The sequence below is a fragment of the Anas platyrhynchos genome, chromosome 4 (assembly GCF_047663525.1).
Source record: "Anas platyrhynchos isolate ZD024472 breed Pekin duck chromosome 4, IASCAAS_PekinDuck_T2T, whole genome shotgun sequence".
NCBI classification, from domain to species: Eukaryota; Metazoa; Chordata; class Aves; order Anseriformes; family Anatidae; genus Anas; species Anas platyrhynchos.
In genome coordinates this window covers 51,843,166-51,867,810 of record NC_092590.1, presented here as the reverse complement: position 1 = coordinate 51,867,810, position 24,645 = coordinate 51,843,166, and the positions used below count along the sequence as shown (strand labels likewise).

At 38.4% G+C, this 24,645-nt stretch overlaps 1 protein-coding gene across 1 annotated transcript; it reads right to left on the bottom strand.

Moving 5' to 3' along the window:
* Positions 1-403: 403 nt before the first annotated feature.
* CHIC2 (cysteine rich hydrophobic domain 2) lies at positions 404-24,440 on the bottom strand. Its single transcript, XM_027457091.3, has 6 exons — positions 24,109-24,440; positions 17,566-17,620; positions 17,278-17,433; positions 3,954-4,010; positions 3,728-3,787; positions 404-799 (listed from the first exon to the last, which is right to left on the bottom strand). The coding sequence occupies exons 1-6, from the start codon at positions 24,225-24,227 to the stop codon at positions 749-751; spliced, it is 498 nt and encodes a 165-aa protein (XP_027312892.1). The 5' UTR covers positions 24,228-24,440; the 3' UTR covers positions 404-748.
* Between the last annotated feature and the right edge of the window lie 205 nt (positions 24,441-24,645).

The window sequence follows — 24,645 nt, the reverse complement described above, 5'->3', positions numbered from 1 at the left end:
TCTACTAATCAGACACATGCAATTCTCTCAGTGATTTTTCTAGTCTGAGTAAAATAATTCTATTTTGCCTTTTTTTTTTTCCCTTAAATTTAAGTTAGAACTTCTTCAGAACCAGCTGACAGGACTTCTTCATGAAAAGCACTGAGATTTCTACTAATGAAATGGCATTTGGGTTCCAGAAAGCACATTTTCAAAAAAAAAAAAAAATCATCTCCTTCTTCTGTTGGAAGAGGCTAGCCAATAACCCAAAAAGAAATAAAAATATTTACAACTGACTAGTCACTGACAAAAGTTTAGGTAGATCTTAGAAGGTACTTCAGCACAAACTAATAATTAAAAGGACTTACACGATGGACAATCAATCAGTTGTGTCATTTTGGGTTTAAAAAAAATACCTGCTCACTTGTAGAACATTTTCAGCTGTGTATTTATAGTAATATATATATGTACACACGCGCGCGCACACATAAAAGACTCTCTGAAAATGAGGATACATTAACAAACAGAAGTAGGAAAAGTAATAACTTAAGTAGTAGGTAACATTTGCATGAAATGACTTTGCAGAGTTTGACCAAATGCACTTAGAACATGCTGTTATTAAAACAAACAAACAAAAAAAAACAAAAAAAGAATGGAAACACCACAAGAGTCTGTAGAACCAATGCTATGTCACCACCAGGAGAGCACCAAGCAAGGCACCATTGGAAAGACAACATACTTGAGTAAGTCTCTATAAATAAATCATATGCTAATCTGGTCGAAAAATCGGTGTCTTTGGTAAAAATTCTATAAGGATGACCTGTATAAAAAGAAAAGAAATATATTATTTAAGAGATTGCAGCAATCCTGTTTGTCACAATGACAATTCACTTTTTTTTTTTTTATGTACATCAAGTTGTCACAATGACAATAACAATACTTTCCTCAGGTAGAAAAATGTCAGAATTATTTTCAGACAAAGCCAAAACTCATAAAGAATCAAATGGAATTGACAAAGTTTGCCTACTAATACTGAACACATCTAAACAAACTGAAAGAACCTACTTAAGCATTCTTTAACAAAAATTATTAGGAACACATTATTAAAGAGATAAAGATACTAATTCAAAAAACACAAAGCAAAATGCATGCAAAATTAATTTTCAATTACATGTACAATTCCCTTTACTTCAAATTTGATTCTGCTTAATATAGGATTCTAAAATCAAGTTTATACTTCAAAAACTCATATAGAAAGAGGTATTATCTACTGCAAATTTTGCATATCAAACAAACCTGCAAGTAGTTAACAAACTTGAGTAATGTTTCTAAATGATTATGCCGCAGGTCCCAGTTGAAGTTTTAGCTATGTTTTGCATAACTACATAGACTTGTTAGCATAGACAAACTCAAGAATGCAATCCAAGTAGTTACCCTGGTTTATATTCAAATAGAAATCTTAAAGAAAATGTTCACATGTACATTTTCACATTATACGTTTTCTTTCTTTAGAGACACAGTCTTAAGATTACCAAAACACCAGCATGAGTGTATTAATAAAATATTAATAAGTATAATAAAAAAAATAAAATACTTCCATCTGATAGCATAACTAAGGATTATTTTATTTACTCATAAGGGGAGCTTGAGTTTCTGCAAAGTTAAGAAAGAATTTTAAACGTTTTTGATTGAAGAACACAACTTGGCTGCTTAGGGAATAAATGCTTCTTTCTGTGATAGCACACTGAACATGAGAAAAGAAAAACCGCCACATTTTAGTTCTGAGGCCAACACTTTTGAAATAATGAACACTGAAATCACGTCTGTAAATCTATTTTTACAGATACTCAGAAGTGGCTTGATGTTCAGCAAGGATGCAAACTGCTCAAAATCCATTGATCACTGAAACAGGTTGACCACTGGATGCTTCATAGCTGCCAGCACTTCTGATATTCAGGCAAGGTTTCAAAAAGGGAGCAAGATGAAAAGCTGGAAGTCTGTGTTTCTACCAAGAGAGTAAGGCCACCTTATATACAATTTAGCATCTCTGACAGTGGACGTAGAGCCTTAGGTGGACAAAGAACAGTATTTTGCATACAGGGGCACAATTGAAAGCAATTATTTTGAAAAAATTGAGGCTAAGAGTTTATTAATTAAAAATTAAATCATGACTACAACTTTACGGACAGTTTTAAAGAGACTAACAAATTAGTTAATTGAAAATGAGGAAATGGTGTAGGGGAGTCTATTAACAAACCTCATTAAATACACACAGAGATTGCATATTAGATGTTTCACAAATTGAAAATAAAATCTTAGATCTTTATCCTGTAAAGCTGTATGTCCATGCTTACACAGTAGTAATGCAAATAGCTCATTTTAAATTGTATTTAACAGAATGAATGAACCACAGTATTTATAAACTAGCATTGTACGTTTGTGGTGTGTTGTTTTTTTTTTTTTTAAATCAAATCTGCAGAACATTGGATGTGACAATTTTCCTTTAGAAAACCGCTTTTTTCAGTGAGATAAAAAAAAACTTCATTTAGGTGAAGTTCAAATCTACTTTCCAAAGTTTGATTTATGCTGTTTGTAGTGTCTTATCATACATCTAAATTAACAAGTTTTGTAGAAAAGGTGATACAAAGTGTCTACTTATTCAGTGAGCTGAATAGAGCTATTCTGTATAAAAAGGCATTTAAAAATCTTTTATGTTTCAGGCTAGAATTAAGATCTAATGCAGAAACAGGGGAAAAAAGGAAAGGCTAAAAGGAAAAGATCATTTTAATATAATTTCCTACTACTAAATCAGTTTCTAAATCAATTTTACATGCATGATACCTTTGTTTCAAAGAATAGACAATTTTTCATACAATGAAAAATCACAGATAAGTTAGAACTAATATAGCAGATATTTCTCAAAGATTAGTCTTTATTTTTTACAAAGTTAACCCTTCCTGTCTCCTACTTACTAGGCAGTTTGCAGAAACTCCGCAAATTCTAATGTATCTTACACTTCAGCGGCTTACATTCATCCTATTTAGCACCCTCTGTCTACGTCCAACAGATTTTCAAAACGGAAACATAAACAGCACCAAAAAAAGAGCAAGAAGGTTGCCAGCTAAACAAACTGAAATCCCACACTGGACATCATTCATTTTAAACTGCATACAACTTCTCACTGGATGTTTCTATGAAGTGCTTATGGGGTCTCAGCCAAAGACTGGAGTTTTAATTTTAAAGTGACTTAAAAACATTTTATAGCGACACCAATTTGAGATAAAGATACTTTCAAGACAGTTGAGGTAAGGGGCAGTTAAAATCTAAAAAGGCTAAAGGTTTCTTAAGCTCCAACAGCTTAGTTGAAAGGTCTTCTTCCATACTTTTAGACTTGATTAGCATCATATAAAACAGCCATATCTGACTTGCTGCGTAACCAAAGTTGTGGTTATTCTTTATACAGCATCTAAAATTTCACACTCCATCAGCACATGTTCGAGCTATTTTATCTTGGCAATTAATTTATTATTTTTTAGAACACAGTGAAGCCTTGTTTTCAAGTCATTCATAACTTTATAAATCAGTCCTGCACATGAAACCATGCATCTGTGAACCGTAGAAAATCCTTGCACTCAGGCGATTAAGCTCCTGACACCTTTGCTGATTAATAATCATGAAAAGAATAAGATCAGAAGCAAAATAAATGATCATTTAATAGAGAAACTCACAAAACAGCCCTTTAACTTACATATTCCATCATGTTATTCGTTTCACATTTCCTTTTGCTTAGTCTCCAATGCAAGCACAGCTAGACAAGGAGGAAAGAAAAAGAAGAAAAATGAGCTGTATTTTATTGCAGCACACAGACTAGCCCATTTGTCCACCTTTCATATTTTTCGTTCAACAAAAGCATCTGTTTCCATACTGTGCAATTCAAACTCCAACAGTACGAAGCTGCTCCCTGCGGCACTCACCTTGTGGTATAACCTATTGTTTTCCCATTCTAATAACTTCTCAATCGATCTTCGTGTCTGGAAGACAAATGAGAAAGAATTTTACTCTTGAGTGGTTTTAGAAAAACTTTGTTTTGCAGCTGCTTTTGTGTGAAAAGGAGAGAGGTACAGGACAGTGACTGAGTACAGGGTGGTCTGTAGTACTATCAAAACTTCCCTGGTATTAAATAGTAACCAGCACAGAAAACAACTTTTCATGACACCCAAATAACTATCTCCAAAACAGCGCAGAAAAATCTAACCATTTTGGAACAAAAGCTTTTCTCACATATGTTTTTAAAGCAGCTATGGTTTCAAAACCTATTACAGAAACTTTAAAGTGATCCAAGTATAAATGCAAGCATAAATGCTGCTCTCTAGTACCCGTGGTCTCAATACACTACTTCGTACAAGGCTGGTATTTGAACCGACAAATGTTACTACGTCAAGTACAGATATACAGTAGTCTATTTGAGAAAATAAAATTTTAAAAAAAGTTACATTTATATCCAGATTCTAGAGAGCAAATAACCAAACGCAGAAAGTTATGGTAACTTGCACAAATTTAACTTACAAAATCTAGGATTTGTATAAAGAGCAAATCCTGTATATAGGAGCCTCAAGCCAAGTTTTACTGCCTGTCTTTACCACACTTGACACTTCAGATAGAGGATTCTGAAATCTGTTCCTTCACAGCTTTAAGACTACACACGCCAGCATTAAAGGACTTTCTGTGCTGTAAAGTTTCACGGCATTTTGAATATAGTTATTCAGTTATATTTACATTTGAGAAATACATTCTGACATTTATGGTCATTTGACTGCCAGAATATATACTGCTTAGCTCTAAATGGGATTTGCTACTGACTATGAATAAATAGAGGATAATTCATGGTGCCAGGTGTTAAGATGAGACCAACAGAGCTGCAGGTGCAAAAGGACGGAGCAATGACAAGGATCAAATACAACTTTGTGCAGCTGCAGCTTCCTTACAAGGCACAGAGGGGTGAGGGGAAGGGATGAGAAAGCATCTTGCTGTTATTACTACAAAATACAAGTACTGTAAATGAACCTTAACAAATCAAACTAAATGCCGGCCTGGCGAAGAAGAACATCTGAACGAAATAAAAATTGGACAACAAATTATTCCTTTCCCATCAAATACTAACATTTTGCTTTTAAAACTCCAGTTAGCCTCCGGTGCAGTATTGCGGTAGCATCCAAGCATGCACTGTGGTCACATGATTAAAAATTAGATCATGGCTATCTATAAATAATCAGTGTGCTGAATTTTTATTACGCTGTATTTTAAAAAGCGTAAGTCAAGGAATTATCCAAAAGGTGGATGTGCCAATGACTAATTTATCACTTCAGTTCGGAATTGAGTATTTTGAGGGTTATTGTTATTATTATGTTTTTAAAGACAGTGCCCTTTAACAATAATCAGCAGACCTCACTTGTTTCTTTGTAAAGATAGCCTTTTAGAGTCTGCTCTCCTTTTAAATGAAAATAGGGCAGCAGTTATGGTCACACTTTTGTTAATTTAGTTGCCAGTCAGCTCCAAATCAAAAGAAAATAAGGCTGCAGAGTGTAATTAACATTCAGTTCAGTCGTTTTGTCCCTTGTCTAGCCCCCAAGCTTTGTTAAAATTGCCATCTGAATGCTGAAGGCTGTAGGGAAATCGATTTGATTCTAATCGCACCATGAAAAGAACATGATCTAACTGCTTTCAGCCCTCCGTAAATCTGTACTAGGTCTTTAGCACAATGCAACTTCCAATTTAAAAAGCACTGAATGTCTCGTCAATGACTTTGTGAAGAAAAAAGAACAAGGAGCAGACATAAAAATTCCAATAGTTGTTTAAGCATTAAAGTTCATTTGCATCACAGCAAACCTGAAAAGGGCTGACCTCTCAAACCGCCTCTCAGGTCTATGAAGTTGTAGCCTTGACAAGCTCACATTGACAGAGCTCATTGACTCTGAAAGGCTACTCTATCAATGGTGAAAAATGGCAATAGGTTCTACTCTGAGCAGGCATCTGCCTGCCCACCCGCTGCTAAACCAATGGCAAAACCGATTCAAAACCTGAATCTACCTTGTAATCTTCCTTTCCAGGACCTTTTAATAATAGATTAAGATCACTATACAATTTAATTTCATTGTTTGCCCAAAGGGGTGTGAAAAACATCTAAGCTTTTCAAATTCCAATAAAATTACACATATATTACAATACATACACATAAATAAGAAATTGATAGGTAGTTATGCAGTATTAATTGGTTTATTTGAACAAGAAGCCAGTTTAAAGTCATTTGACTAGCATTAGATAAAAACACGGGCCGCCTCGCGACCACGATTATTTGCGTTCCCGAAGCCTCACACCCAACCCCTCCTGTAATGTAACTTGGGATATTCGGCCATAAAATCAGGTCATATTATCCATAAACTGAAATGTTAATGAAAATTAGACTGTAAAATATTTCTGCGAACCTCAGAGTTTGGAATAAAAAGAAATGAATTAAACAGCATCCCACAATTCACTATAGTAAGTTTTCTTCCTACTTGACAGGTGAAAAAAAGCACTTGCACGTGCAGCTTAATTAATCACTGCTCTTGACATCTCAATGATTTACAGTGAGGAGCAGGTGAGGATATACAAAACCAGAAAGGAACACTTGATCTGAGTGTAGCATTTCCAGCACACTAGGATGACAAGCTTATATATTCTATCAATGGTGTACAGAAAAACCTATACAGCAAATTATTTGTTAGCCACAACAAAAGCACAAATTAAGTGGAAGAGAGACTTGCTTATTAGGAAGATTTAATACTAACCAGCTTTTACATTTTTTTTCTTTAAAAAACTCACACCAATATTTGAGCAAAGCTGAAACCGCAATTCAAGTACACTTTTTAGCATACCAATGATAAGAAAGTATGCTTTGTCACATATTCTGTGAAAAGGAAGATAGTATTTAATATTATCTACACGATTTTCTGAAATAGGCCTCTTCTAGATGCAATCTATAGTGAAACATTTCTGTAAGATGTCTGATTCTTTTGAGATGTTGATATATGACAGTCTCCTCCTGAAAAACTGGACTACCAAAGAAGCCCAACTCATAATACATGTTTACCAATTCCGGTTGCTCCCAATTAAAATAAAAAAAAAAAGTTTTGCCCTTAAAGATGAAACACAATGGGAAAATTATGAACTTTTAATGGAGAAATAAGGCAGTAACAAAAGTGTTACCTGGATTATCAAATGCAGTATCTTTCTCTTACGTCCTTGCAGTGTCTAGAGAAGTTAGGTTGCAGTTCCAGATGCATTTGTGATCTGGAGTGGGAGTTTGTGCAGCCACAAGGCCCCTTCCTGCAGTGCCTGACCTGGAATATGCATGCCGCACCAAACGGTACTTGTGAATGGGCCAAGGCTCCCTGAGCTCCTGCTGTCAATCAGTGAGGGACTGGACAATATTAAACAAAAGGTCTTACATGACACCCAAAATGGTGCTAATTTGAGTACCTCCTTTGCCTTAAATATTTAAGTGGGGATACAAGATAAACAGTAACACTTCATCGCTATCAATTTTATCCATAGTTGTCCGGTAACAATAGAAAAATCTCTCTCTACATGCATTTGATCTTTGACTTTGCAGCTGAAAAAATTATTTTCAAATTATTTTTATAAAAACTTTACCACAATGAAGTATTAATAATTTTGAATAACACCTTGAAAAAATACACTTCATGCTCAAATTTCAAAATAAAAGGATATCAGTTTAAGGAGGTTTTTGTTGATTGTCATACAACCCGAAGTTGTATTGTACCCCATGTAAGAAAAGCTGAGGATCCTGTCAGAACTCCGAACTACCCCATCGCCTTTCACTCGAAGGAAAAAAGGATGGAAGCAGGAATCTGTTCATTCTGCAAGCAAAGACAGACTGGTCTACAAAATTAATACCCAAGCAGTTTAGTTATCACTCCAAATGCTTTCAGAGATTTATTCTTTCGTTGAGTTTAAAAAAAATACACTTGGATCAAAAGTGTGGGTATATAGTTAATTTTGATGCACTATCAAGTATAAATGAACAATATTTCTGTTAGAAAACTACAAACAAAACTGGATGAAAAAGGTCCTGGTACTGAAGATAGTGCTGCTACACAGCTGGTTGGTTGTTCCTAGCACTAAAATATGCTCTCTGTAGAGTTTGTACTTTGTGGACTGTGAAAGAGGTCTAAACAATTTAAAGTCCTACTCTGGTGGCACATCAAAAATGTCAATGTTGTAATCAAAACATACATAACTGAACTAAAAGGCATCTTTATCTTTGCTGAGACTGTATCATACACAAACTCTTCAGGAACTGTAAACTGGTAAGTTTCCCATCTTACTGGGGAATTCTCTATTTGTGAAAGGCAAAGAGGATGTAGATGAAAGATGAGCTGATTTCAGATCCTGTCTGTTAGACCACATAGGTATATCTTGCACCATCTTTCTTATTAGTAGCTGGGACACTTCTTACTAAAGACTAGCTACAGTGTGCACAAATCAGAAGCCACTGCAGCATCAATGCAAGAACGTGAGCAAAACCCATATTACACGGATTGAAGAATATCTGAAAATAAATGTAGCTATCTCATGCTTTTCATAAGATCTTGAAATAGCTGCCTTGCCCAAGAGTATTATTACTGCTACATCTCATCTTACAGATGATTTTGAGCAGAAAGTTAGCCCCGTGATCAAACTTCATCATGAGGCAAAGAAATATCTTCACCAAAATTCTGGAGCAGAAGCAACTTTGACCTCACAGACATCACTCTGACCTCAGGGAACTTCCCCTTCTAACAGGCAGCCCTGAAGATATTGTCCCAAATCCAATATGATAGGATAAGGGGTAATGGCTTTAAGCTAAAAGAAGGTAGATTTTCATTAGATATAGGGAAGAAATTCTTCACTATGAAGGTGGTAAGGCACTGGCACAGGTTTCCCAAAGAAGCTGTGGATGCCCCATCCCTGGAGGTGTTCAAGGCCAGGCTGGATGGGGCTTTGAGCAATCTGGTCTAGTAGGAGGTGCTCCTGCCCATGGCCGGGGATTGGAACTAGGTGGTCTTTAATTCCAACCCAAACTATCCTGTGATTGCCTGCCGATATAAAGAGGACAAGCAGTGTTATTTGACATTATTACCTGGAATGGTTTTGAAAAGCTAAGCCAAAAACCTAATAAATATTCCTCAGAGACTCTGGTTACCTTGATTCCCAAACTCTAAGACTGTTTAAGAAAGCACTAAATCATGAAAGAGGTAGAGAAAGGAGAATGTATGTAGAATCTGTGCCTATTATCCAGAGCAACAACAGAGAACATACATTTCATTATTACTAACAGACTGATGGTACATGGTACCAATACTTTTGTAACGTACTGATGGATTTTTTGGTACAATGTACTGATGGTTACTAAGTGAACATTATCTAAATTCATGGCACAGAATAAGCGGTTACCAACTCAGCTCACATCAACAGCAGTGCAATGAATGTGCTAAAGCACCATTAGCATCCAAGATTTGGTCTGCAAAAGAAACATGATAGAGAGGAAAATTATCAAGGAAAGCTCCTGAAATTTGATTGGTAGAGTCCTATATAAGTTTCCTCTCAAGTACAGACAATCCAGAAGACTCAAGATGCTAAGGCCAAAAGATACTTTAGTTATAATGTTAAGAGTTAGGTCACCAAACTAGTAGAGCTAACTATCTTCGCTCATAAAATGACAGTAACTAGAGCCAACTGCTCTGGACAGTCCCTGCCATGGAGAAGCCTTTTAGTGGAAATGGTCTTGACCCTGGCAAAATTAGCATACTTCCCTTGAGAAGGTCTGGGTTGTAGAAAACCCCCTTTAATGGGCAGATATATGCTGACTTGATCTCCGAAGCAGATCTTAACTAATGCTGTTACCCTGAATATCAATTGATAAATGAAAATTATTAACTCTTTTGTTTTAGGATCAAATTCCAGCTCTAAATCTGTCATTATAAGGGAACAACTGGGCATGAGAATGAAAGGTGTTCACCTCCTACTGGGCCACAGAAAATGAACATGGAAGATTGAATAGACCATAGCAGGAATGAAAAAAAGAACTGCATCTCTACCAAGTAACTCATCTGGTATTGTCTACTGTGGGAAGTTGGAAACTGAACGCAGATGAAACTTCAACGTCCATCCCCCTTTTTAAAGTTACAAAGATGCTAAGTTTGGATTGCAGTCATGTATTTCCAAAGTATCTAGTAGAATGCTACGGAATATAGTTCAAGACCAGTGTAGGTAGAAAAAATGAAGAATCTCAGGTTACATCTGTATTAGAAAAAGTAACTGTGCCCAGAAATATTCCCATTCACTTCAAGCCAGCTGGCAGGAAGAGCTTACATCTTTATTATAAAGTTTTCCTAACTTCCAAACTACGCACAGTGCCTGCAACATCCTCATAATGCCTAGGGATTGTTATACATACAATATAGGACCAACACCCGCCATGGACCTTCCTCAAAGTACAAATAATTCCTCAATACAAATTATTGCAATTTGATTCCTGCTGTTAGGAACATCTAAGGACAAGGGGCCAAGAATGGAAGAGAAGTTATGTGAAAGGCAGCATAAGGTAGTGAACTAACTTTAGCAGGCCCCACAAAATCCTGTGTGCATGTTGAAGAGGATGACCCCTCTGAAAGGAATGGCCTGTAGTGTCCTGCCTGTCTAGGGCCTAACCACAAGAATCCCAGGCACGCTGATCCCATAGCTCATTAACCAAATTGGAAAAAATAGATCTGTCTACTCTAAAAAAATCCATCACTATCATCATTGTTGTTCCAAATGTCAGCAAATTTGTTCCAAATTTCAAACATTATTTTAATGGAGAACAATAAAATGGTCTTTTCTTCTGTAGAAGAACTGCCTCCCTCACCCTTCCAACACTTTCCTTAGCAGCCTTGTCTCTTGAACTGTTTACTCATGTTTTGTTCTCTCTCATTTGGAATAAAACTATTTTATATGCAGTGTTTGAGTTACTAGAGTGCTCCATTTATGCAGAGAATATCATTTTATCCTAGTTTCCTTCAATAAACTGAAAAATAGAACATAACCCAATGCAAGGCCATTTTGAAGAAAAGCAAGAGAAGAGGCACAGAAACGTCACTACCTCATGTTTGCCAGCAGGCCATTTCTAGTTTCTTATTTTCAGTACCACAGTCCATGAAGTTCAATGAAATACTTCCTACTTAAGTTTAACATATCAATTTCAGATAGTTTTGGAGTTTAATTCTTCCCTCGAGTCTGTATATGCTCCCTTATTTGGCATCACCTACAACTTGCTAAGGACAGAACCCTACAAATGACCCTTCCTAACCCGATGTCCAGATCTGACAACCAGCTAGTTATTCTGAAAAAGCATGGTAAGAATGGTCTGCCTTCACTACATGAATCTCAGCCAACTCGTATTTGTTCAGAAACATGTCAAACAGGACACAGAAAGCAATGCTAAAACCAAAATACACCACTATCTGTGGTTCCCTCTATATATCTTAGCCATCACGATAGAAAAGGCTCTGTAGCATGGAAAGCATTATTTTGATAAATATTAAAATGCTGAGAGATTTCTCATTTACAAATGCTATTAGATTTTACATAGCATTTAGAATATTCACCACAGAAACTAAAGATATATGCTACATTTACAATTAACATGAAACTTATAATTAAGAACCCAGGAAATTACAAGTTTAACTTCAGAATACTTATTTTTGAAACATATACGTATTTATATTTGACCTATAAAGAAACAAAACTACTATTTTGTGACTTACATATACTTGTAAGTATTCTTCATGCCAAGCTTATTGCCCTACCCTCCAGATAACCTTGCAAATTAAAAGACATAGCAGAACTATTTGCTCCCATGCCTTGTTACCCACCAACTCACTATTCCACCCTTCAGGAAAGAACATGAAAACTCTTTATGGGGTGCTCTGAGGTAAATAAAACTTCTGAAAAACAGAGGCAGAAAAAAAATCATGGAGCTATACATGTGATGATTTTACATTTATTATGTTCTGCAAACACTTTGCTCCTTTAAGTTCAGTAAGAGGAGGATTTAGTGACTTGTTTGACTAGAGTAACACTGAAGAACAAATTTTAATGATTTTTTAACATTTTTATTTCATAACCAATACTAGAAATTAGATGATTTTTTAAAAACTTGTGAATATAATTTGAAGACAATGGACAAGAATATATACTCAATACATACAGACTATACTTTAAGAAGTTTTACTAAGCTGATTAGACCCAATATAGACTTTGCATGTTTTCAAGTTAGGATAAATAAAACGTGTTTGTGGCTTTTTGTTTTTGTGCTTCCAAATTAAATTACAATGTATTAAGAAATAAAAAAAAAAAGCCCCTTCAGTTTAATGTAATCATCACACAGAGCTGTTTGGAAAAGTATTATCATATCAGAGCATCTCTACTGCCAAGTTCCTGGCAGAAAGGCAGAACGGAAAATTTTTTCTTCAGTTTTGAAAATCAGTTAAATGTTTTCATAGCTGCAATAAACTGAGCTAATGCGCTTTAACATCACTATCAACCACAAATTCATTCTAGCTCCTCCACCGCATATTTAATTTAATCAACGCTTTGGAAGTTGTAATTAGCTTATGTTTATACAGCACTTTGAAGATGTAAACTGCTATGTAAGTGACAATTAATAATGGGGTTTAAGTAGTATTCATCAGCTTTGTGTGAATTCACAAATAAACAAGCAGCTCTTGAAAGTATTAGTTCAGATCACCCTTAAATATCTCATTCTACCCATTTTAAGAGATTGCCTATGTACCTTCCAAAACATGCAATTTGCATGTAGAATTGCAGTACCTCCAGATTTCTTAAAAGCTAGCATTCTATCATAGCTTTCATTGTTACTGCTTCTGTTGAAATTATTTATCCCATTTACACATCAGGAACTACAGCACTTAGTTAATACGGAAAATGAGCGTCAATTCATTTGAAATAGTGGCTTCAAATGGGCACCTCCGGCTGTAGTGCTTTTTGAATTATAATTCACTATGTCATTCTTTTTATTTAAAGAACAAAAACTTAAAGACTTAATGTCCATTTGTACAATCTGGAACTTGTCCCAGAAAGGATGGTACAATCTGAGTACAACTGCTGAAGATCATTGACAATCTAGATCTGCAAATGAGGGACTGCATTTCCTGCAATTTCCTTGCAGCTTTTACTCATCTAAATCCAATCAAGACCACATAAAAGGAAAGAGGCAGTCAGATATTGAATCAAATTAAACATTTATTCTACTGGTGAGGAGTACCAGGCTTTTTCTCAGATACCTCAATGCAAAAGAAGAAACAATACCGTACAAAGACTTCCAATACTAGCATTGAACAAAGCAATGAGAAGAAAAATACAGCGAGGGGAAAGCTTTTGTTGCATGGAAGTGCATTAAAGTGATATAATTAACAGTCAAGCTTACAAACGTCTGAGATTTAATAAATTTATATTTTGAAGCACCTGCTGAATTAAGGAGACAAAACTCATAACTCATTTTGCACCACACAATAAACAGATCCTCATTATATGGCCAATCACCAGAAGTGTGTACTTTCAAAAGCCATTTACATTTGTGATAGCATTCCTACACTTGAATTTAAAGAGTCAATGAAAGTAATAAACATACTAGAGAAAAATTAAGATAATCATTCAAATTTTAAAAACTATTAAACTGTAGCATTCATTTTCTCTATGTGAACCTTAAAAGTGTTTCTCTGAAGAAAAGAATAACACAAATTTAAGAGTATGTCAGACTGATTCAGCCTTATGAAGAGACATTTCTTAGTTGGTCATTCTGTGAAAAATTACTCTCCTGTATTAAAAATCAGCGATTATATAGTTGAAACTGATATTTCACTTAATAAAAACTTAAGCCTGAGAAAAACTCCCACTTGTTGCATCACTGTGTATGCAATTCAACAGAACAACTGGGTTAGTCTTCTACTTACGTAGAAAACCATTTGCAGTTAGGAATTGCCAGCAGTACAAGCCATCTGAAGGGCCAAGATGAAGCTGGTATATTTATCTTGAATAATTAAAACAAGCTCTGCAAGTTCTACACAAATTTCAGTTCTACATGTGAACATACTCCTACCCTGAATCACTAGGAAAGAATACCTAAAAGAAGGGAAGAAACAGGCACATGTCAACCTGGATCCCTGGTTTTCTCAATAAGTGAATACTGGCTGCTGTGACTACACAGAACTTTCTTCCAAGACACAGCAAAGTCAGAGACAAGCAGTACAAGAGTTCAAACGTTATTACTTTGTACTAAATATATTCATCTGCTGTGTATAAACAGAACTGTGGCACTAGCAGAATGGTCCATAGATTGAAGGTTTTTTTAGGGAAAGAATACGAAATTGCCTATTTTCAGTTTTGCTAGAATCTACTGATCGGAACCTAGATGAACCAGGCTGTCAGTTTGCTGTGCAGTTTCAGGTAGCTCACACCAAACAATCTTACTTTCTCCACTTCTGGAGAAAAAAAAGATAGGGTCACATCCTGCACTTGTCACAGCATTTTGACACAAACTGATGGGAAGTCCCTTATAAAAGAAAAATCTTACAACATGTTGGACGTAAGTCAGTACTGATATCTTAGGGAGTACAAAACCTGTAATTCAACGTACAAGGAATTTAAAGGATTAAAATCTTTCTGCTTGCCTAATCTTGTTCTACTAAGGTACAAAGCTGAATTCATATATACCTATTCAAGCAACACAAGCAGCAGTAACTTTTCACTGCTTTTCCACGAACAGTAGCCCTGACTAGAATCATTACAAATTCCTCTGCTTGTTTCTTATACTAGAATTTGCAACTGTGTCCTTGAAAATATTCTACAATTTTCCTCCTTATCTGCTCAAGGGGAAAGAAAAAAAAAATCAGTCCCAGTCAGGTCTAGTATTAAGAGTTTAAATCTGGGAAAGGATTCTTGTCCCTTTCAGTTCATCTTTAAGAAAAGAAGCCAATTAATTCTTCTCTGTATTATACCCTTCGGATGTCCAACTGACACTGAGTTCTGAGTTCTCTAACAGACAAGCTTGTAAAGAGACATCTATTTGTTGCATTGCTGTTACAGATAAATGATGTTTACTGGGGCAGTAATCAAACTGCCTAAACACATGTATTTGGTGCGATCAGAAAGGCTGCAGGCCATCCACAGTGATTCAAGACATTTTGTTTAGGCAGCTGAGTCTTACCCATATTTTCATCGAGACTCAAGCTTGGAAGTCCAGCATGAGTCACCCAACTTTAAGTGCTGGAAAATGTGTGAAGTTCCTTAAACCATCTCCTCTGAACAGAGTATCCACATACTTTTTTCCAGATTTCACTTTTGAAGAGAGCTTACCTTAACTCCTATTCCGAGCTAACTTCAACTGAAGCACTTCTCTGTTGCTTCACTAGGTTCCCATACAGCACCTCCTTCCTCAACTTCAAACTCTGCTTCCTAGCCCCAGATGCTACAAGTCCTTGGCTTTTTTTTTTTTTAAATACATTGTTTAACAAAGTCAGAATGTTGATAATTAGTGACTTTTAGTATTAGATTAAGAGGCACCAGGTCAGAAAATGAAGCATCACCGCATCTTGCCAAAAGCAGATGATGTCACTTTGGACCACCATGTTACATCCTGCTACAACAGCACATTATGTGAGAAAACAGCTCAAACTAAAGGGCACCAGAAGCTTTCTCCTTTTTTAACTTAAAAATTGACAGCAGCCATACAAATCTCTGTTTGTAATGAAGCTTGGAATGGAGAAGGTAGTCTTCTCTGCAAGCTAGTTAGATCACTAACTTATCTGTTGATGCAATCAACAAATTCTGATTTCTTGCAGTAGACATCCAGGATATACGGTTATCCTACAGAAAACTCACTAGTTCATGAGAGCTTGAAGATGTAAAACCAAGGGCTTGATATAATTCATGTTGACAACAACTATATTTTTTTAATTGGATTCCAACATTACCAGCAGGCTATTTTGTATGCAATTAAAACCAGTCATAAGTAACCCCTCGGAGGGACTAATCATTAAGCTCTACACAAAGTTAGAGGAGAAAAATGTGTACAAGTTTTGTTCTGCTTTGATCATCTGTTTTTTTCTTTCCAATACATGTGGATTTCAGGCCTCTACACACTGCTTTTGCAGCATCTAATGCTACCACTGATACTTAAGACTACAAAAGCAGCTTGCCCAGCTTCTGGTTTTAGTAACGCCACCTGCTTGAGCATGCATGCATTTGTGCAGAAGCCCAGAACTGCAAATGCTTGATCAGTATCGAGAAGACGTGCAAGGAAAATTTTAGGGCCATATTGCAGAAACGTATGGTCACTGTCAACTTTAGAACAGCTTGATTTACCAACTGTGTAAAATCAGGACTTTGATAAAGAAAAGCACAATGGTGTTCAATGTACTGTACAACAATTTTTAGTATAAAGGGATATTACACAAAATAGAACATACACAAGCCTTGCTACAAAATGGAGAGACTAACAACACCAATAGTGAGGAGAGGATGCAGAGGCACAAGAACTTCTTGCAAAGAAGCAAAATAGGACTAGCCAAAGAATTTTTATGTATATAGAAACAGAAGAGATGAGAGGGTGACCTAATTATGTACTCTGGGGGAAGGGAAGTGAAAAAGGAGGCACATGCAAGAAACTTCTGTTCTAAGTAAGACACTTGCTAGTTGTTAATATAAGAAAAAAAAAAACTTATTAATCTACATCTTGGAAGGAAGATAAAAAAAAATCACTATCTTAAAAAAATATATTTTTTAAAGCACATGGCTATTTAGGCCACGGTGTAATTAGAAGCTCCTCACAACAAACTGTCAGTCACTGCCCAGTTCTGATGATGCTAGACAGGGTACTGCAGAGAAGATGAAGCTATTAAAAAAGTACATTGAGAATTATTTCAATAATAGTACGTGCTGTACAGTACGTGGTTCTAGCAGAGACAGCAAAACTACCAGTCACTGAGTTGTAAGCTCAGCATTCTGACTGGGGCCTGTTGTAGCTTTAAGTGGTACAACAGACAACTGAGATCAAAATATGTAAAATCAAACCCATCTAAGCAAGCTCTAGCATACAGCTTTTGAAGTTGAAAAGGAACAAACAAACAAAAAAAAAAAAGTGAGAACAAAACCAATAGAATTTCGACCGTTGAAAATGAAAAGAATAGTTCAACTTACTCTTTTACTGAGGCAGATAACTGGCCACATACTACAACCTAAAGTGCAGCAGCAGCAAAGGCATCCACAAAGTAGCCATCGTACATTAACTGGAAGGTTCTTCTTAAGACAACTGTTAACTCTACTGATGCTGGCTTTAAATTCTTCAGGTGCAACCTACAAGAAAAAACAAACTTCCTAGTACAACAGCAGCACGAGTTATTGCTCCTAGAATGCATAACACCTTGAACTCCTGCTTTTTTAATAGCAGAAGTCTTAAATTCCAATTTTTTATTCACCATTACTCACCTTTCCAGTTAAAGATGAAGGAAATTCTGCTTCAAATTTGTTGCTTAGTCCAAACCTGTAAAAATAAAAATGAGAATCATATCGGAATCATAAATAAGATACAAACACCTGATGTGAATCCTGAGAGTATTATTAGAACAAAATCAGCTCAAGGAAAAAATATTTGTTATTAAAAGTAATTGCTAAGATAATCCTAACAGACAAAAGTACGCCACCATAAATAGTCTGAAACCAATCCTGCCTATAAGCTTTTAGGCATTCTGTTGATTCTTCTCCAAACTCATCAAAACCTTTTTAAGTACTTAAAAAGGGAGGCGAACTAAGTTAATGCCATGGCTTGGATCCCCGCACCCCACCCAGTACAGATGTATCTTGAAGAAAAGCTCATTTAGCAGGCTCTGACAAAAATAACATTAGGTAACTGTTCTAAACATAAAAAGGGGGTCGATACCAGCTTGCTTATTCAGAAAAAAATACTATTTAGTTTCAGAACGCTATACTACTTAACAAAATATGGTTTAAATTTTACTTTCCAAAAAAACAGTACCAGTTGAAAATAAAAAGCTATCAAGTAACTTACGATGGGCTAAAATTACTGACTATTCTGTGTTGCATAAGGTCCAGATATAAGAGTTTCACCTTGTCTTCAAAAAAAAAGTCTGTTTTCTATCAGTTGATAGAAAATGGTTCGCAGGTAGGATTTATGAATGGATGAATTTCAAAGAAAACCCAAATGCTTTCTGGCATCCAGTCTGGGGTATAGCTTCTACGAGCAAAGCCACTAATAAAAGTGTATGACTGGCTACTAATCTGGTAAACAGCACTCCGTGTAAAATTTAATTTGCAATTAATAACTTCCTGAATATAAACCAGAAAAGCACTCTTACCATCAGATACTTCAAACAACTCAAATCAGAAATTAAACTGCTCAACTTGAATACCTGCAGCAAGATCCATCACCCAACTCAGCCATGTGTAGAAAAGCTTAGTTGAGCTTTCATAGCTGAAGATTTTAGAGAAGTAATTTGCTTTCACAATACGATTACTGAGCAGCTAGGCATTCCCCAGGCAATCTTTTTCTTACTAAGCTGAGCACTCCGCATGTCAACAGAGAACTCTGTCCAAGTCATCACACGGTCAATATGCAGTTAGATGCTGTACCAGTGGAGAGGCAATGCTGAAGGACCTCACAAAACCAACTGGCCAAAACCCAAGTGGCAGGTGAGCTTAAAGATAAATAAAATGTGCTGGGGAAAGGTGATCTAAACTATGCTTACATGATGCTTAAGTTAGTTTGGCAGCTACAGATCTTGAAGGAGAGCTTTTATCGCCACTCATGATTCTCTTGACTCATTGCTCATTGATAGCGGCAGCCATCAGAAGTGGGAACAAAATAATGAGCATCACTAGGTCTGTGATTAAGAAGAGCATCATTTGGACTCCCTGTACCCATGTATTCATGGGGGACTTGGTGGAGCTTGGAGAAAGCAGAGAGAAGGAAGCAAACTATAATAAAGTGAATAAGTTGCTTTATGAGGCCAAAAGGCAGACAGTAACTTGGAAAAGAAAAGTCTGGGGGGGAGGTATATGATCAAAGTGCAAAGATTCAGGAAAGCAGTGAATCAGGTGAATGATTAACTGTTAATCACCAAATCCCACAACAGAGAGCACTCACAACACTAGGAGGAGATTGGTTTAAAACAGACCAAGGAAAGTGCTTCTTTAAACTGCAAGTAGCAAACTTCGGAGCTTGTTTCCACTTGAGATTATGGAGGCAGACTGCACCAACAGATTTTAAGAGAAGTTAAACAAGTTCCCAGACAAACAGACACCAAAAGGAAAGATATTGTACATAAAAGATAAGTACATATCACCCCTACACAACTGCAGATGCCAGAGGCTACCCAGAGAACAGACATCAGGAACAGCTAGACTTGCACAGAACCTCCAGGTAGCAAAGTCTGCTGCCAGAGTTTGGAAGAGCGCATTGTGCTGGAGGATGCTTTATTGATTTTATGCCTAGATAATTTCTACATACGTTCTTCAGGAAAAGTTAAACAAGTCATCTTCCTGCCACTGACTGCAGCCCATACCTCACTTACACAGAGATTAACTGGCAGATTAGAGTACTCATAACTAGAATGGGAGCTCTGCAGTCCCTACACACCCCTCAAAACAAAGCAACAAGTGAAAATCGTTAACCAGAGAAATACGTGGCAAGGTTGCCAGCTCATCTCAGAATAAAAAAAACCTCCCCCACAAACAAACACCCACATGCTTATTGTAAACACACCTCCACCACTGAAAACCCTGCTGAATATTCCATGACAAGAAGACAGCCCACCTTTCTCCAAAATCCTGAGTGAAACCAAGCGCCCAAGCAAAAGTTATGTAAATGTCAGCAAGAAGTGTCATGCCCTATCAGTTAAGCTACTTAAAACTGGCAGTATGCTGGAGCGGAAACCAGGGCCTGAAAAAATCCCTTGGATCCACACAGAGCTCAAACAGCCAAGCCTGGTAACACCACTCTACTACATAATTCATCAAATCAACACCAGAGAGATTCTCTCTAAACAGACTTATCTTCAAAGAAGGAATCACAAAACGAGCTTCACATACTTGATGCTTCAGCATCCAGAAGAGATTTACTATGAATAATGGCATTCAATACAAACAGTGATGATAGGGGAGTGGCAAACCGTAAGAATAATTCAGTCCAAAGCAACTCTTGGCCCACAAACTGAAACGAGGCTGAGCCCCAGACCATGAGATGAGACAATTTCAGCTGTTCCTCTGCCTGCAGTGCTGAGGAAGCCCTTTACCCTGAGGCATAAGCATGTAGGGCAAAGGCCCGGGGAAATCTCCCTGCTCTCAGTGAAGTCTCAGAAGGATGTAATTGCAGTCTCATGCTGAGGTCTGGCCGTGAAATCAGCAGAACGGAAACAAGGCTTTTGTGTGGATGTGTGATCCAAAAGTATTTAGAAGTTAACAGCTTCATCAAATACAAGCAAATCCAGATGGAGGTCACAGGAGATACACCTGACAAAGACAGCCCAACTGAAAAGCTCTGGAGTTAAGAGTTACCTGAGATTTGTCTTGTTTTTAATAAAAGCATCCCAGAATTTATCATGGACAAAACATTTTCGCCCAGTCTCCTGTTTGGAAATAGTCACAATGCTTTTACAAACTCACTGAGTCAGATTTCCAGCACAGAAACTTCTGACCAACACAGTCGCAATTCGGTAAATTTGTAAGCCCAAAACTAATATGGAGACTAAGACTCCATTTTCGAGTCTTGTGGCAATGTTTAATATATGGTGGGGCTGCTAAACCGAAACATCAAAGCTAACCAGCTACCACCATCATCCAGAGCTTTCCATTTTACAGTTTCATTACCATATGTAGGTGGGAACAAAGTATGACTCCATACTTCAAATGCTTTGGTAAGTAAATGATACGATCCCAACGTTAATCACCCGGCTGCATGCTGTAATTTGGAAATTAAAATATTAGAAACTTCATGCAACACTAATACAGTTTCAGGGTAAAGATACAGCCACTCTGGAAAAAAGCAGCAGAAAGCGTGTTAAGATCAAATGTCTGAAATCAATATTTTGGAGCTGCATTTCCTCACAGCTGTCCTCACATAGCACCAGATTTCTGTAGTACAAGGCACCATCCCCAGTGAGGCACACATTTCTCGACACCTTTCCCCATTTCACACCACGTCCTCAGCAGCTCCATGCTCACCTCATACAGGAGTACTTCCTTAAACCTCCCTGGAACCTGAAAAAGTGTTTCTCGAACATGTCTCTGCTTGAAAGGTTCAGCTGAGTTCCTGCCCTTGTGAACAGCGGAGGGAACGAAGCAGTGAGATGTGGAATCAAAGGATAACAGATTACAGCACAGGACTCAGCCTACCTCCAACCTTTTTGCAGGCTGCAGCTCTTATCTTCCTGACACGTGAACCTGATAGACGCTATCTCCTTCCTCTGTCATCTCTCGTGAAGACACTAAGCCATTTTTCTATTGTTCTCACCTATATTCCTTAGCTCCACATATTCACAGCTCTTACAAAATAAACACATATTCCACGAGTCTTAACTCTCCCATCCGTAATTCTTACACAGCCCTCTTTTCACTCACATGTCCTTGATACAGAGAATAAAATGCAAAAACACACAGGCAGACTTGCAGAAAGTTAAGGAAAGTTACTTGGGTGAAAAAAGTGTATTTTGTGAGGGCTTTTCCTCTCCTGCTCCCAAGAGCTACCTTGCATCAACACGTGATGCACCAGGACAATAAACAGCACAGGAAGGCGTTCCCCAGCACATCACAACAGCTCTCTGTCAGTCTGGCACTGCAGAAGGCTACCAAACCCAATTTTACTAATGAATACAGCCTGGAATAAGGCAAATGTGTCTCAACTAGTCAACAAATTGGGAAGCCCAGGAAAAGTCACTGAAAAACACAATCCGGCAAACTACCACAAACGGTCTCTGCGATTTCAGTCATCATGTACCTCTCCTTCCACCCTAACAACATTTTAGAAAAAAAGTATGAAATACCTTGGATTTTCAATTTAGTAAAGTAACACAAGAACACAAGTTCTATATTTTCCCAACTTTCAAGCGTCTTGCCACTATAAGAGATCACCTCAAGCAATCAAGGATCAACTCAAATACTACTCCTGAGCAGCAAACTATCCACCTGAATATTGAAAAAAACACAATGATTTAAAAAGAGGCTTTGTAATTGTGTGCAGCAGGCTCCAAATAGTGAGTTTAAGATAACTCCGTGCCACATAAAAACCCCAAACCCTGGAAAAGCGAGGCATTCAAGCGTTTTGTTTGGATAATATTTACCTTATTTTTTTTTGATTGGTTTTAACAACTCAGCTTAGAGAGGACTCTCACACATTTCCACTGTCTGTTGGGTGAAATCAAGTAATAGTAAATGCCTTTCTGGCATTAATCTGTAGTCATGGAAATGACATGTTTCAAACTCAACATTATGACTTCTATACAAGATCAGAGAGGATATGACAGGAAACTGTGAAAGTAGAGCTTTTGTTTAAATACACACACAGCAGAAGCAGACAGCAACTCTTTAAACAGCAGAGCTGAGATCAATACAGTATTTGCTTTACTTTACTGATGGTTTGTGCCAGGCCTTCGAGACATATTGATGGTTTTATACGAGGCAAGACAAATTAGTTATATACATACAGCTTGACCTATTCCTTAAATTCACTGAGAGAACATCCTGACAGTGATCTAACTTTTAATAATATGTTTCTCAATCATTGACAAAAATCTTATAGGCTGTACAAAGGTAAAAGTGGCGGATCCTATTCCGTGTTCACACCCAACGTGACAAAGTAGATGATCCAATTGCCTAATTTTGGAGGTGTATGTTCGCATTCAATTACTCACCCCAAACCTATAAAACTAATATTTTGAGTTAGATCTTAATGTTCTAACGATGTAGTGAATATTAATAAACAATTAATGAAGCAACTATCCGTCAGCCACAAAGGCCGTGCTAGTCATGGGCACGGCATGCAGGCTTCCTCACAGTGCCATTAACGGGCCCCGATCTTGCCCTGCACAACTTGCCTTCGAGTACGGAGAAGAAGCCAGCATTTGCCTCCATTTCTGTTCTTCACACTTCTTTCTGCATTTGCCAATAGGGCAACTGCCTGTGTTCTCGACCTGCTCACCAGAAACACCGTAATGCTTCCGGAGTGTTTTCACAGAAGCCAGACAGCCGCTGGATGGTAACAGCTTTTCGATCACAGCAAACCGGCACGCGGAGTCACACGCTGAATACTTCTGAGGTGACATTTCTGCTCCCTCACCAGGCCTACGCGGCCTCGTGTCCACTCCACATCCTTCCAAGCCTCTCCACCACGTCTTATTTCCTGTTTATAACCCGCCTGCAAACTGCACCGCCTCGCTGCCAGCGTTTCATAACGCCGACCCATTACCAGAGCAGCGACGTATCGGAGAGCCACCAAACTGATCCGAAATTAAAGCCAGGTTACGGACAGGTCCGGATCTGAAAATAAGCAGTTAGTGGGAGCCGGGGCTGTGGGATACAATACCTGACACTTCTATGCTGCTGTTGTGAGCCTGGTTCCCTGATTAAACATGAATTTATGTATAAATATATATAAGTATATAATTTTTTTGATGTTTATATATACACACAGCTGTTTATGTGAAAGTTTGCACTGCAGGATGAGTCTCCAGGTGGGTATTTCAGCATCTATGAGTACATGGCACTCAGGCACCCCGATCTGTTGCGTTACCCACCGCACCGCGCTGGCTCCTCAGCAGCACACAACCCCCCCGTGGCACACACACACGCCTTAATCGCAACCACACGCCTCAATCGCGACTCGTCGCGATATCGGCTGCACCTCCCGGGCTCCTCACCCGCCCCCGGGGCTGGGGCTGGCACCGGGGGCATCCCCAGCTGCTTCCTCCCCCCCTCTCCTCATCCTCCCCGTCCCCCCGGCCCCGGCCCCGCCGCCCTTACACGGTGACGTGCCCGGAGCCGCGCACCACCACCGGGTCGGGCGAGTACTTGAGGAGCTGCTCCTCCAGCGCCCGCTCCTCGTCCTCCTCCTCCTCGTAGATCTCGTCGAAGTCCGCCATGGCCGGGCCCCGCCGGCGACGCTGCGAGGGGACGGGGCTTGGCCGGCGAGACCAAAGGGAGGAAGGGGCCGGGGGAGAGGGCACCGGGGAAAGGGAACGAAGGGAGGGAGGGGAGCGAGGGAGGGGAGCGGGGGGGAGCCCCGGGGCGGGCGGCGGAGGGGCCGCAGCGGGGCGGCGGCGGCGGCCGGGCCCGAGGAAGCGCCCGTCACCCTCCGCGGGGGGCGGGGCCAGGGGCGGCGCAGGAACAACAACAACAACATCCGGCCCGCGGGGCCCCGCCCGCCGCTGCCAGAGGGGCGGGCAGTGGAGGGTGGACGGTGCGGCAGTGAGGGGGTTGTTGCGCTCTGGGGGTGTCGCTGCCCTGGTTTTGGTCCCTTTTTGGGGGTTTCACGGATGTTTTTAGTTAAGGGGTGGCCAA